The 12,425-nt window shown below is 55.4% G+C and overlaps 1 protein-coding gene across 1 annotated transcript; it reads right to left on the reverse strand.

The window, feature by feature from the left end:
- Positions 1-50: 50 nt before the first annotated feature.
- Positions 51-1,367, reverse strand: MIEN1 (migration and invasion enhancer 1). Its single transcript, XM_075561767.1, has 4 exons — positions 1,212-1,367; positions 998-1,095; positions 553-629; positions 51-469 (listed from the first exon to the last, which is right to left on the reverse strand). The coding sequence occupies exons 1-4, from the start codon at positions 1,298-1,300 to the stop codon at positions 386-388; spliced, it is 348 nt and encodes a 115-aa protein (XP_075417882.1). The 5' UTR covers positions 1,301-1,367; the 3' UTR covers positions 51-385.
- Between the last annotated feature and the right edge of the window lie 11,058 nt (positions 1,368-12,425).

Consider the following 12,425-nt stretch of genomic DNA (forward strand, 5'->3'; position numbering starts at 1 on the left):
GCTGTTCCCTACACTTCTGGGCTGGATACACACACACGTGACAACACAAGTGTCTGTAGTGTCACTTTATTGCCAATGGCTGACACTGCCCGGGCTGGAGGAGAAAAAAACAACAGACCCACAGTAGCAACTGGGGAGGGAAAGGGGCTTGTGTGGGCACCGATCAGGGAAAGAGGGGCCAAGGAGACTTCCGTGAGCAGAGTCTCTCTCCCATCCCCAAGGCCAGAGAAGCTCCCAGTACCCTCTTGTACCCTCTTGTACCTCCGAGTCATGGGGTCTTTTAGGAGCTCAGGAAGGGACGAGGCAGGGGGCAGCCGCCATCAGGATCAAAGTGGAGACCCAAGTCTTGGACCTCAGCATGGCAGCGAGCCAGGAGGACACACAGTCACAGGATGGCACAGGGAGGACGGCTGCTGGTGATCTTCTGTAGGGGCTCCCCATTACTGGCTCTTCGGATGGCTTCAATGAGCTAGAACACAGGGGAAGTGGGGCGCTTCAGTGTACTACCGGGGTGACTCAAGGGTCCCCCCAGCCAGCCATGCAGATACTCACGTCTTTCTCATATGGGAAGCCCCCATTCTCTAGCTTGGAAAACACCAGCTGCCCGTTGATTTCGATCTCAAAGGCCCCTGGTATTGAATGAAAGAGGAATGCATGGGGCGCAGAAGCCTCTCGACTTGGGAAGCGCCCCTTCACGGCCCCTATCCCCATGGCCTCACGGAAGCTTAAGCCATTCCCAAACCCTGCACCAAGGAAGGGAGAGGTCTCACCTGTGTCCCTCCTTTAAACTGGGCATCATCGCCCAGTGCGCACCCCTGCTCCGCAGTCTCACGGGGTTCCCCCTATACGGGCCTCATCTGTGACCCTGCCGCGGAAGGGGGCTACACTCCGGAGGACATTTTACGGGGTGCCAGACAGTTTCTACGAAGCAGCTAGAAAGTGGTGGGGCTGGGGTTCGGCACGCGGGCTGACTCAGCAGGCCTGCCGCAGGCCTCACCTGTCCCCCCGAGGCGCGACTCGATCTCGATCCCGGGATACTGCTCCTTCACGGCACTCGCCAGCTCCAGGTAGGTCGCCTCAAAGCCGCAGGGTTCACTGGGGATTCGAGATTTGGGATGCCCGGAGGGCCATGGTTTGGGGGGGGAGGGGCAGGGCCGCTCGTGGACCCGCCCCCCTAGGGCCCGGGTCTCCCACCAGCCGACGCGGCTCACCAATACTCCACCACGATGCGAACCCCACTGCCCGGTTCGGCCTCTCCGGGAGGGGGCGCTAGGGATATGGGCCCCGATTCCCCGCTCATCGTGGCCGGCTCCTCTAGGCCGCCGCTTCCGGGTGGGACGCTACGCCGCGGGCACGTGACGGGCTGGGCGGGGCTACGCGGTGTGCGTGCGCGCCCCCTGCAGGCCGGAGCCGCTGTTGCCGTCTCACCCTAGCCTGCACCCGTGAGCCCCCATCCAAACCCCTTTCCCTGGGTGGGCTTCTCGGGGCACCGGGTTTGTCTGCACTCGGTGTCCCGGACTCCACGCCTTTTTTAATCCGATGAAATAGTTTCGGCTGCAAAGGCTTCGTGCAGTTTACAAAAGGAACGGAAAGACCGGGGGTTGGGGGGTCTATCAGCAGTTGCCATTTTTGATTGCACCAGGTACAGCTACTTCCAAGCTTTAGATGGTGTCTCTTCTAATCTGCAGAGGTGACCTCCTCGTGCCCACACTTCCCGGTCTCAGGTGCCCTGACTCCTCAGGCGCTGAGACCCCATCCCCCGCACCTAGTTCCACGGCCATGGCCTCACTCCTCTACAGGCCCTGCATCACTGTGCTAGACAGGTTTCTCTAGAGAAACAAACCAGAATGCTAACAATTTTATATGTACTTATACAGGTAGATAGATAACATAAGAAATAAAGTTAATTAAATTATAAAGCAGTACAAATGGCTCAGTGCAACTTACTCCTGTGAGACAGTCGTGAGACACTGGCAGTCTTTCAAGTCTTGAGGGCCGCTGGGCAGTCCTCTGTCGAGCAAGTCAGGCTATCCAGGCACAGGCAGCAAACAGCAAGGCAGGTCACCAACAGTCAAATATAGGGTCCGACAGACCCCAACTCAAGAGATGTAAGTTCCAATGGTGTGGCAAAGCAGGTCTTAAAGGAACCTCAAGTTACAGTGTCACTCCACGGGTTGGGTGTCCCACAGGTAGTGTACCTTGTAAATGGAGGCACAGAACAAGCAAGGCAGCCACACACTGGTCCGATGATCAAAGAACAAGAGACAAGAAAGGCGAGGCTCGCCGAGCTATTTACCTCTCCGCCCTCCAATTAATCCCACATGTCTTTATCAGCCAGGTTGGCACAATAAACTAACAACTTCAATCAACACCCCATTTTGTCCTGAAAATGTAGATTCCCTAAGTTCTCTGGGTCTCATTCCTCCCCGGAACAAGTATCCTAACACGTTTCCAGCATGCCTTCAAGCGATTCCATTTTAAAGCAATTCTAGCCCTGGTGAGTTGTGGGTATGCCTTGGGCCGCCATACGCATGGTTGGCAGTTCTGAACCACCTGCAGCTCCGAGGGGAGAAAGGCTATTCACATGAACAGTTACGGTCTAGGACGCCCACAGGCGGGAGAGGGGGAGCACTATGAGTCAGCATCGACTCAACGGTTTTGAGCTGTTTTGTGCATTATAGGGTTGTGCAACCATCATTAAACTCATTTTAAAAATATTTCTTTCAGCCCGAACAATTCCCTCCTGTCCGCTTACAGTCAGTCCACGTTCCCAACTTCAGCCCCAGACCATCCCTGATCCACTTAAAAAATGCCTTCTCCAGTCATTTCCTAAAGATGGAATCATGCGAGATGGGCTCTTTTGCTCTGGGCTTCTCTCATTCAGAATCATGTTTATGGGGATTTATCCATAACGTGGCATGTACTGGGAACCCGTCCTCGCGGCAGCACTGGGAGGTTGGTAGCGCAAACCCACCGGGCAGCTCCAGCTCTGTGGGAGAAAGACCGTAATTCTTCTAGGTGCCATAGAATCACTTCTGACTCACACAGCCCATGTACAACAGAACAAAACACTGTCATTGTTGTGACGTGTAAGCCACGATTGCAGCTGCTGCGTCCGTCCATCCCATTGAAGGTCTTCTTATTCTCCCCTGACCCGCTGCTTTGGAGACTGCACCTTCCTCATAGTATGTCCAGAGTGCAGGAGATGAACGCTCACCATCTTGCTTCCTAAGGGCATTCTTCTTCTTTGAAACACACACAAAAAAACATTTTACTGGCATAAGCTCCACGTGTCACACAGTTGAGCCGCTCAGCCTTAGTAAGGAGAGTTGTGCAATCATCCCACAATTTAAGAACGTTTTCTTCTCGGACTCATTTTGTTGCTAACTCCCCATTTCCTCCCCTCCCCCTGCCGTACCCCTAGGTAATTATTAATCTAGTTAATGACTATAGATTTACCTATCCTGAATTTCAAATACAGAAAATCATATGAAACACAAATAGGAAGCAAACGAACAGATAAAACAATAATTAGTAGACGAAACACAGAAAAACCTCAGTTGAAAAGAAGGCAGCAACTATTTAAAAACGGAAGCAACTTTAAACGGCTCGAAGGGGAGAAACAAGTGGGGTATTCCATTTGAACCCAGCCCGCCACAGTTGACTTTACAGTGCTCTCCGTCTGACAGCAGGCCAGTCACACCCCTGGACTGTGCTCAGAGAGGACTCACCGGAGGCTTCATCCACGTGGGGACCCGCAAATGGATTTTGGGCTTCCACTGTCAAGCACAGCCTTGTGCAAACAAGGTGTTCCCAATTTAAGCTTTGATACCATCCCCTCTTTTGGATTTGATTATTTCTGATCCTTGGATCACGCAGGCTGGCATGCTTCTCCCATGTGGACATAGTTGACACCTCCCTTAGGTGGCTGTTTGTTTGAAAACGAGCCTTTAAGACATCCGGACACTCTTCTTTTGATAGCCGGGCACCATCTGGTTCCTTCACCGCCCTTTTTTTTTTTTTTGGCTGTAGCACCTTTATCTTCAGGGATCTCTTGAGGGCCACGCTAGGGAGTCTTTCTGACTGTGACTCTGCCGGCACAGATTTGTCCTTCTTCTGGAAGTCCATGCTACATTCAATATTCCTCACCGACATCATCATCTTCTCCAGTCTTCCTTGTCCTCTGTCCCTCTCTCCCATGCGGAAGAGGCGTGGACATCCCGTGGCGTGGGTCCGCTGCACTTTAGTTCTCTTTGTGACATGTTTGCGTTGTTAACGCCTGAAGCAGGCCTTTTGCGGCAGACCTGCCTAGTGCAGAATGTCACTTGGTTTCTTGACTTTTGCTGCCTTGACCTTGATTGTGGGTTTGAGAAAAATGAAATCCTCGACAACTGGGATCTTTCTCCACTTACCATGACGCTCCTTCCTGGTCCACTGGGAGGTGGCTGTTTCCTTTACATTGAGGTGTAAGCCACCTCGGCCCCCTTCATTGCCATTTTCAGCAAGCAAAAGTGTGTCATCTGCCGATCCCAGGTTATTAGAGTCTTCCTTCGATCCTGATGCCACCTTCTTCACGTCAGCCAGTTTCTCAGAGTATTCATTCGCTCCGCATACAAATGGAACGATACCACCTTAATGGGCCCCTTCTCGAACCATATGTGCAAGGTTGACAGCGGGCCTTTCAACTCTGTGCCATCTAGAAATCCATCATTTTCAGTTAAATAAGTTCAGATATGATTTAATGTAGGAAAATGCATCCTCTGGAGAGTACAGTTCTGAGGCCTGATGCGCACAAAGTTGTGCCACTACCAAGTTGTCAAACATAGTTCCCCGTGTCCCTCGACTGCCCACCTGTTTCCTTTCTCTCTGATGACACTGATTGTGCCAGTTACATAATTTCCTGTCAACTTGAGCAAAGGGGTGGAGTCTGACCTTTCCATCAGGTCACAGCCAATGAGGCCTCTGTGTGGGCATGGCCTCCTGAGGATTCTGGGAACTCCTGTCTTCCTCCCTGGAGGCAGGACACATACTCTCTGCTTAACATTCCTGTTGATACGCCACATGGATCTGTGCTGGTGGAGCCAGAGCCCTGCAGCTGGAGGAGCCATTTGGAGACCTGCACCAACACTGAGATGCTTCCACAAGACTTTTACCCGCTGGTCTGTGATCGTCCTGCTTTCAGCATCATTTCACATGCTGTGCGAGTCTATAGAAGAATTTATGGGCTAGTATCAGGCATATGGGCTAATACTGAACTTATGGACTTGACCTGGTCTGGGCTGGCTGTTTTCTTAATATACAATTGCTCTTTCATATAAATTGCTCTTTCTTATACACCTATGAGTGTCTACGAATTTGTTTCTCTAGTCAACCCAGACTAACACACCAATCTACCCTCTCCAGAAAACCACACAAATGTAACCCTACAATCTGATGCACGAGACCGCTTTAGAGTGGGGCAAAGCAAGGATGTTACTTTGAGGACTAAGGTGCGCCTGACCCAATGTGTGTTATTTCCCATTGCTAGATATGCCGATGAAAGTTAGACTGTGAAAAACACCAGGACTCACAGTTCAGGGGCAGGGGGTGGGGTGGAGAGGGATACGGGAGAAGGGGAGGCAGGGCGGGAAGGAAGTGGGTGTTAACAAACCCAGAGACAATGGAACAACAAGTGACCTAAAATCGATGGTGTGGAGGGCATAGGATGCCTGGTAGGGCTTGATCAAGGGCAACGTAACCCAGAGGATTTACTGAAACCCAAATGAAAGCCAAACATGATGGTGGGACAAGATGAAAGTAAAAGGAAATAGAGGAAAGAACTAGGAGGCAAAGGACATTTATAGAGGTCTAAATACAGGCATGTATATATGTAATATATTTATATATGATGATAGGAAATAGATCTATGGAAATATATTTATATGTTAAGCATCAAGGTAGCAGATGGACATGGGGCCTCTATGCAAGTACTCCTTCAACACAAGAACACTTTGTTTTAATAACCTGGCATTCCATGATACTTAGCTTCCCAACAGGATTGCTGAAGACAAAATGGATGCATAAGTGAAGAAAGCTGATGGTGCCCAGCTATCAAAAGATACAGTGTCTGGAGTCTTAAAGGCTTGAAGGTAAATAAATGGTCATCTAGCTCAGAAGCAACAAAGCCCACATGGAAGAAGCATACCAGCCTGTGTGATCACGAGGTGTCGATCAGATCAGGTATCAGGCATCAAAGACCCAGAACAAAAAATCATATCAAGGTGAGTGAGGGGGAGGGAGGGTGGAGATCCAAAGCCCATCTATAGACAATTGGACATCCCCTTACAAAAGGCCCACAAGGAAGAGATGAGCCAGTCAGGGTGCAGTATAGTACCATTGAAAGATACAACTTTCCTCTAGTTCTTTAATGCCCCCCCCCGCATTATCATGACCCCAATTCTACCTTACAAATCCGCTAAAACAGAGCATGTACATGGGTACAGATAAGAGCTTGAAACCCAGGGAATCCAGGACAGATAAACCCCTCAGGACCAATATTGAGAGTTGTCATACCAGGAGGGTAAGGGTAAGGTGGAGAGAGAAAGGGGGAACTGATCACAGGGAAACGGACAACAGAAAAATGGATGAAGGGAGACATCGATCCGTGTAAGACATAAAAAAATAATAATTTATTCATTATCAAGGATTCATGACGGAGGGAGGATATGGGAGGGAAGGAGGAAGTGAGGAGCTGATACCAAGGGCTCAAGTAGAAGGCAAATGTTTTGAGAAGGATGATGGCAACAACTGTACGAAAGTGCTGGACACCATGGATGGACGGATGGATTGTGAGAAGAGCTGTACGAGCCCCGATAAAATGATTAATAAAGAAGAAAAGCAAACTGGACCTTGAATAAGGAAGACCGAAAATGAGTGGATGTAGGTGAGGTGTGGTGAAACTGAAAGACCTGGACTGCTAAAGGGACAAACATCTGTCTCAGAAGAAGTACAGCCAGCGTGCTCCTTAAAGACAAGGATGGCAAGACTTCACCTTACATACTTGTTCTCGGGAGAGATCAGTCCCTGGAGAAGGGTGGTCTGTTTGTAAACTGGAGGGGCAATGAGTCCACCAAGATGGACTGACACGGCGGCGGCAGCAATGGGCTCGGGTGTAAGAAGAGCTGATGGGATGGTGCAGACGTGCAGGGTCTCCTTCCGTGGTGCATAAAGTCACTATGCATGGGAACCGACTCTGAAGCACCTAACAGCAGCAAAACAGGGCTCTCAGCCCTCCAAAACTAGCTTCCTCTTGAGCCCATCCTCCCGCATTTAGAGAAATCTTTCCAAAATGGAAATGGGAGGCTCCCCTGGTCCTCCGTCAAGCTCAGGTAGGCCCTGGATTGCTTGGCCTCTGCCCACTTCTCCCGGCAGTCAGTCTGGACAGACAGGATGGATGGCTTTCCAACCTGGTTTGCATAATAGCCACCGGAGGGCTTGTCAATACCAGACATTCCTGGGTTTGGGTTCTACATTCAGAAGGTGGGGAGGTGCTCAGAGATCTGATTTTGGGACACAAGCCTAGATTTGGTGGCTTGTGGTCACAGGTCATACTTGAGACACAGCTGAGGGCATCCAAAGGCCTCACCTTTTGCCCACACCTTCCATGCTTTCTCTACACCTGCCTGGCCTCCCTCCCTTCTCCGCCTCGGCCGCCTTCCTGCCAAGCTGCAGCACTAGTCCCTTCATCCTGGAAGGTGCCCTGCGGCCCTGAGCTTCCCCGTAAGTCAATGTACACTTCCACGGAAGTGGAATTTTTCTTCCCTAATTCCCGGCAGCACAGCAGTCACCGGCCATTGTTTATTTGTGTGCGTCACCCTGCCTGGGAGAAAAACAAGGCTTTCTACTCCTGCAAAGAGTTACAGTCTCAGAAAGCCCAGGGGCGGTTCTTCCCTGTCCCTTACGTTAGTTGCTGTGAGTCGAAATCTACTGAGTGGCAGCGTGTAGGTTTGTTTGTTTGGACTGGAAGAGGGGCAGCACTTCACAAACAGGACTGCATGAGGGCCTAAATTCTTCACTCCATCTCTGCTTAAGCTACTCCATGACCCAGGTGACCTTGTCCCGGGGCCCCCACAGTTTTGCTTTGTTCCTTCCTAGAGGTTTTTTAAGGAAAACTCAGTTTGGTGAAAGTTGACACTGGAGACACGAACTGCCCCCCAGGGCAGACCTCCTAGCACCCCAGCGGACGGTTTACTCAGCAGGCACCCCATCAGTCCCAAGGCAGTGGTTGCCTCTCCCCTGCCCTCAGTGTCCACGGCTGAACTTGAGAGCCTAGTGATTGCTCTGTGGGGAGCCCCGGGCGCCTGGCCAGGGCTGTCCACAGAGCACAGTGGCCCCTCCCCTCATGTGACCCAGCCTTACCCCTCAGGTTTCAGAAGGGAAGGCTGACCCCCGGACTTGGCTCACTCCGAAGGCTGAAGGCCGGAGGCTCTGAGGGACCAGAGAGCAGTCTGGGTGGCCAAGCTGGTTGGAAGCCCAGGGCCTGGCCCGCGTGAAGACACCCTTCTGGCTGGCTCTGCGGTGCCCTTTGCCCCAGGGGGTGGGACCTGGAGCCGCAGACACTGGCCAATGAACATGGGAAGCTTTTGAGGTTTTGTTGTGTGTTTTTTGGAGGGGGCGGGGTGGGGAGGGGAAGTGGGCGTGGCCGCTTCATACCTCCCTTAGCCCCGCCCTCCCAGGTAATCTGGGTGTCCGAGGTGGTTGTGGCGCACCGCCTTCCCCGCCTCTCCCGGCACCTGCTGCCAGGCTAGGAGAGGCACCCTCAGTCCACGAGTCTCCGCCCCGTCCTCCGGGGCTTCCTCCGCCCCGGCCCGGCCCTAGGCCCCGCCCCCACCTGGCCAAGGTAATTTTGCTTCCCGGGGCCTGAGTCTGGACACACGGAGCGCCCACCTCTACGTCCGAAGTCCGGACTCGCTGCCGGCCGCACCGGCGGAGAGGTGGGGAGGGCTGGGGACGAAGCCGTGTGGCCCGAGCGCCGAGGCTGGGCTAGACTTCGGCCGGCGGTCCTGCTCCCCCTCCGGGGCGCCTCCAGGTGAGGGGACCGAGATCTGTCCCGGACAGACCTGTTTCCAACCGCTGCGTGCGGCCGCCTGGCGCGTCCCCCGTTTCTCGCTGGTGATGTCCGGCCAGGACGCGGGGGGAAGGGGGCCTGGGGTGGGGGGGTGAGGGCGATGGAGGGAGCGGGCGGCTATGGGCCAGGGTCTCCCTCCTGAAACCAGCGGCCAGCCAGGTGCGCCCACACCTAGGCCAGGTGAAGACTAGCGCAGGCACCGCAGCGGGGGTAGGAGGATGTGGGGGGAGGGAGAGGGGGGCTGGGCGGGCAGGTCCCGGACCAGGGTCAGAGCGGAGACGCTGCCACCGGTCCAGCGTCATCCGCCCCCCACCCTCATTCCCCCAGTCCGGGGAGCGCCCTCTCGGTCTCCCTCCCACCTCCTGGACCAACCACAGGATGCGCAGAAAGATCTTCCCGGCTTTTCCCGCGGTCAAGAGCCCCTCCCAGAAGGGGGGCCGGGGCGGGTGCAGCCCCACCTCACTCCCGCCCCCGCTGCTTGATCTCACTCTCTTTGGGCCTCCCCAAGGCTGTACCCCAGACAGACCCCCTTGGAGGACAGTTCTAAAGGTGTGTGCGTGTGTGTGTGGGGGTGTTCTCTGGTCTCAATGGCTGGAGCCCATCTCTCCGCACGGTTCCCTCTGGACCCAGATCTGGGGGCCAGCTCCAGAGCCGGGGGAGGGGGGTGGCGTGCGGCCAGCCGCCGGGAGGACAGAGGGAGCTGGGGGAGGGCGTCCCGCCGCCGATGCTGTTCGCCCAAGCGAGCCCGCCGTCTGGGTTTCCCTGGTACCTGCCTCCAAGCCCTCGTGCCCAAGGGTTGCCCATTTGGGCTGGCCTGTTCTGGCCCCCCTGTCGCCTGCTGTGGGGGGCCCGCCTAGAGAGCCAGCCGCCTGTAAAGATTAACCGGCTGCTCTAGCATTCTTCCCAAATTAAAGTTTAAAAGAGCTGCGCCCCCCGCCCCCCTTTCTCCCATTGGGCATGTTCTCCGGTGAATGAGGGAGTGGGCGGGGCCTCAGGGCTCTGGGTCCTCCTCTCAACTCTGGGTCACCAGGGGGTTCCCTCCTCCTCACCTGGGCCTTGTTGGGGGCGGGGCACAGAGTCTTGAGCAGAATGGGGGCCCTCCCCGACGCCCCCAGCCCGGGGTTGGCCCCTCCAGCCCCCGCCCCACCCAGGGAAATACGGTAGGTGGCCTTGTTTTCTGCGGGCCTTAAACACTGGGCCCTGCCACCGCCCTTGGGGCCAGCCAGGTGGGGCCCGATTCAGGAAGTAAACAAGGCCCAGGAGGGCGGGAGGGAGGCGGGGCTGGAGCCGCCGGGGCACCGGAGGCTGTTGGGGATTAGGGGCTGGGTAATGTATTGGGGGATCCGGCAAGCTATATGGGGTCTGCAAAAGAAGCCATTCCAGCGCCCCAGCTGGAAAGCCCTGCATCTCTTGTGGTGAAAGGTGCCAACCCCCAAAGCTGGGTCCCTTTACATCTCCCCGCAGTCCTGATTGCCCTACTTCTCTCCCCCTTGGCTTAGGGGCTGAAGGGCTGGGTGGTCCAATGGCCGGCCCCTCGCCCTTTCCCAGCACTACCCTCTGGGTCCCTCTTGGACTGCTGTCCTGGAGGAGGGGCTAGTCTGGCAAGCGCTCTCCCCAGCTCTCCTTGATGGAGGTCACTGCATCCTGCTTAGCTGGGGGCAGGGCCATAGTGTGGACTGTGGAAGCATTGCTACTGCCCACTCGGAATAGATCCGTGCCCTGGGCTCCCCAAAGCGGTGGGCTCCCCAAAGCTGTGGTCTCCTGGTGGCAGATCCCTAGGCCAGCCCTGGAGGGTCTTCTGCAGGAGTTTGAACTGCCAACCTTGTTGTCAAGCAGTGAGCCCGTCCATGTCCACTGAGTATGGGTGTCCACTGTAAGCCCCTCCCTGCACCTCTGTTAGGGAACTTTTGCCCTAACTGGGTTCTTGTGTTCTCTGAGGGTATGCCACTCTCTCTGTCGCTGTCTCTGTGGGCAGGGTGCTCAGTGAGATGAAGTGAGAGCAGGGTTCTGATGCGCCCCGTCCCCCAGGGGTGACACCAACGAATCCCTTGGGCCGGCTGAGCCCTGAGGTGGGCAGCAGCAGGGAGAAGCCTGGAGACAGGAGCAGGGCCCGCTGAGCACTGTTGTGGGTGGGTGGGAGGCCCCACTGGGAGACCCAGGTGGACCTCTGAATCCAGGCCGGGTCTTCCCTCTCTCCTTGGACTGTGGGATGTGGCGGAGTGGCTACAGCTGGGGTGGTGGCTGCAGGTCCCACCTGGACTGAAGGAGTAGGAGGTAGGCCAAGGTTGGGGAGGAGGAGATGACTTCAGAGCAGCCTCCTGCCTGGCTGGCATCCACCTCCTCCCCACCCTGTGCGCACCCCCCTCTCTGGCCACAGACAGGTATAGGGGAGGGTGAGGGGGTGGTGGAAGCAAGGTTGTTTGTGTTTCTAAGCCAGGAAGTTTGCAGATGAGTCAAGGTTGAGTGGAGAGCCCCAGGCAGTGCTGTCCCGCCCCAAACTGACTCACCTGTCCCCCAAGTCCCCTCCGCCCTCACTTTAGGGTCAGGTGCTACCCTGTTCTGGGGGTTCCTCCTGGATACCCCAGGCAGCTGCAGAACTGGCCTGCCTCAGTGTCCAGAGATGAGGCAGGGGGTAGGGGGAACCTGGTGTGATTGGCGAGTTCTGCCAGGTCCTCCCCGCCTCAGCCCAGCCAAGGGACATCTTTGCCCTTCTCTCCTATCCTGACGTGTCCTAGGGTGCTGTGCCGTCCTGTCCTGAGTGAGGCCCTTACCCTGCTTGGGGTGTTGGGGTGCCCCCAGACCAGTGGGTAGATAAGACAGGTGTACAGTGGGTGCAGAGCCTATAGCAAATGCTGAGAGGGAGCCAATGGGTAGGAATGTGGAAAACCCTGGAAGGCTGCTCAGAGGTGGTGGCACTGAGGTTTGAAGAAAGGAGGAGGTTCTTTTGGTGGCGGAGGGAGGCAAAGGCTCTAAAGTTCTCCCCCCATCCCCACTAGGCCTCCCTCTTGCCCTCATGTCCCTGCCCCCATGCCCCTTTCTGCAGTGTCACTCATCACCTGGGCAGGCGGTGCCACAACAGGTTCTGACGACTGGGTCTGGCAAGGAAAACCAGGACAGAGCCCGGCGGGTGGCCCAGGCTCGGAGCCCTAGAGCCTGAGCCCAGGTCTGTGGGATGTGGCACTTGGTGGCATTGCCAGCCTTGTGGTGGAGGCCCTCTTAGCTCTCCCTCTGGGTGACCCAGGACCAAAGAAAGAGCACTGGACTTGGGAGTCCAAACACCAGATTCCTCGGCTTCACTCCCAGGTGGTCTGGGGCCACA

Source organism: Tenrec ecaudatus, chromosome 10, assembly GCF_050624435.1.
Source record: "Tenrec ecaudatus isolate mTenEca1 chromosome 10, mTenEca1.hap1, whole genome shotgun sequence".
Classification (NCBI taxonomy): Eukaryota; Metazoa; Chordata; class Mammalia; order Afrosoricida; family Tenrecidae; genus Tenrec; species Tenrec ecaudatus.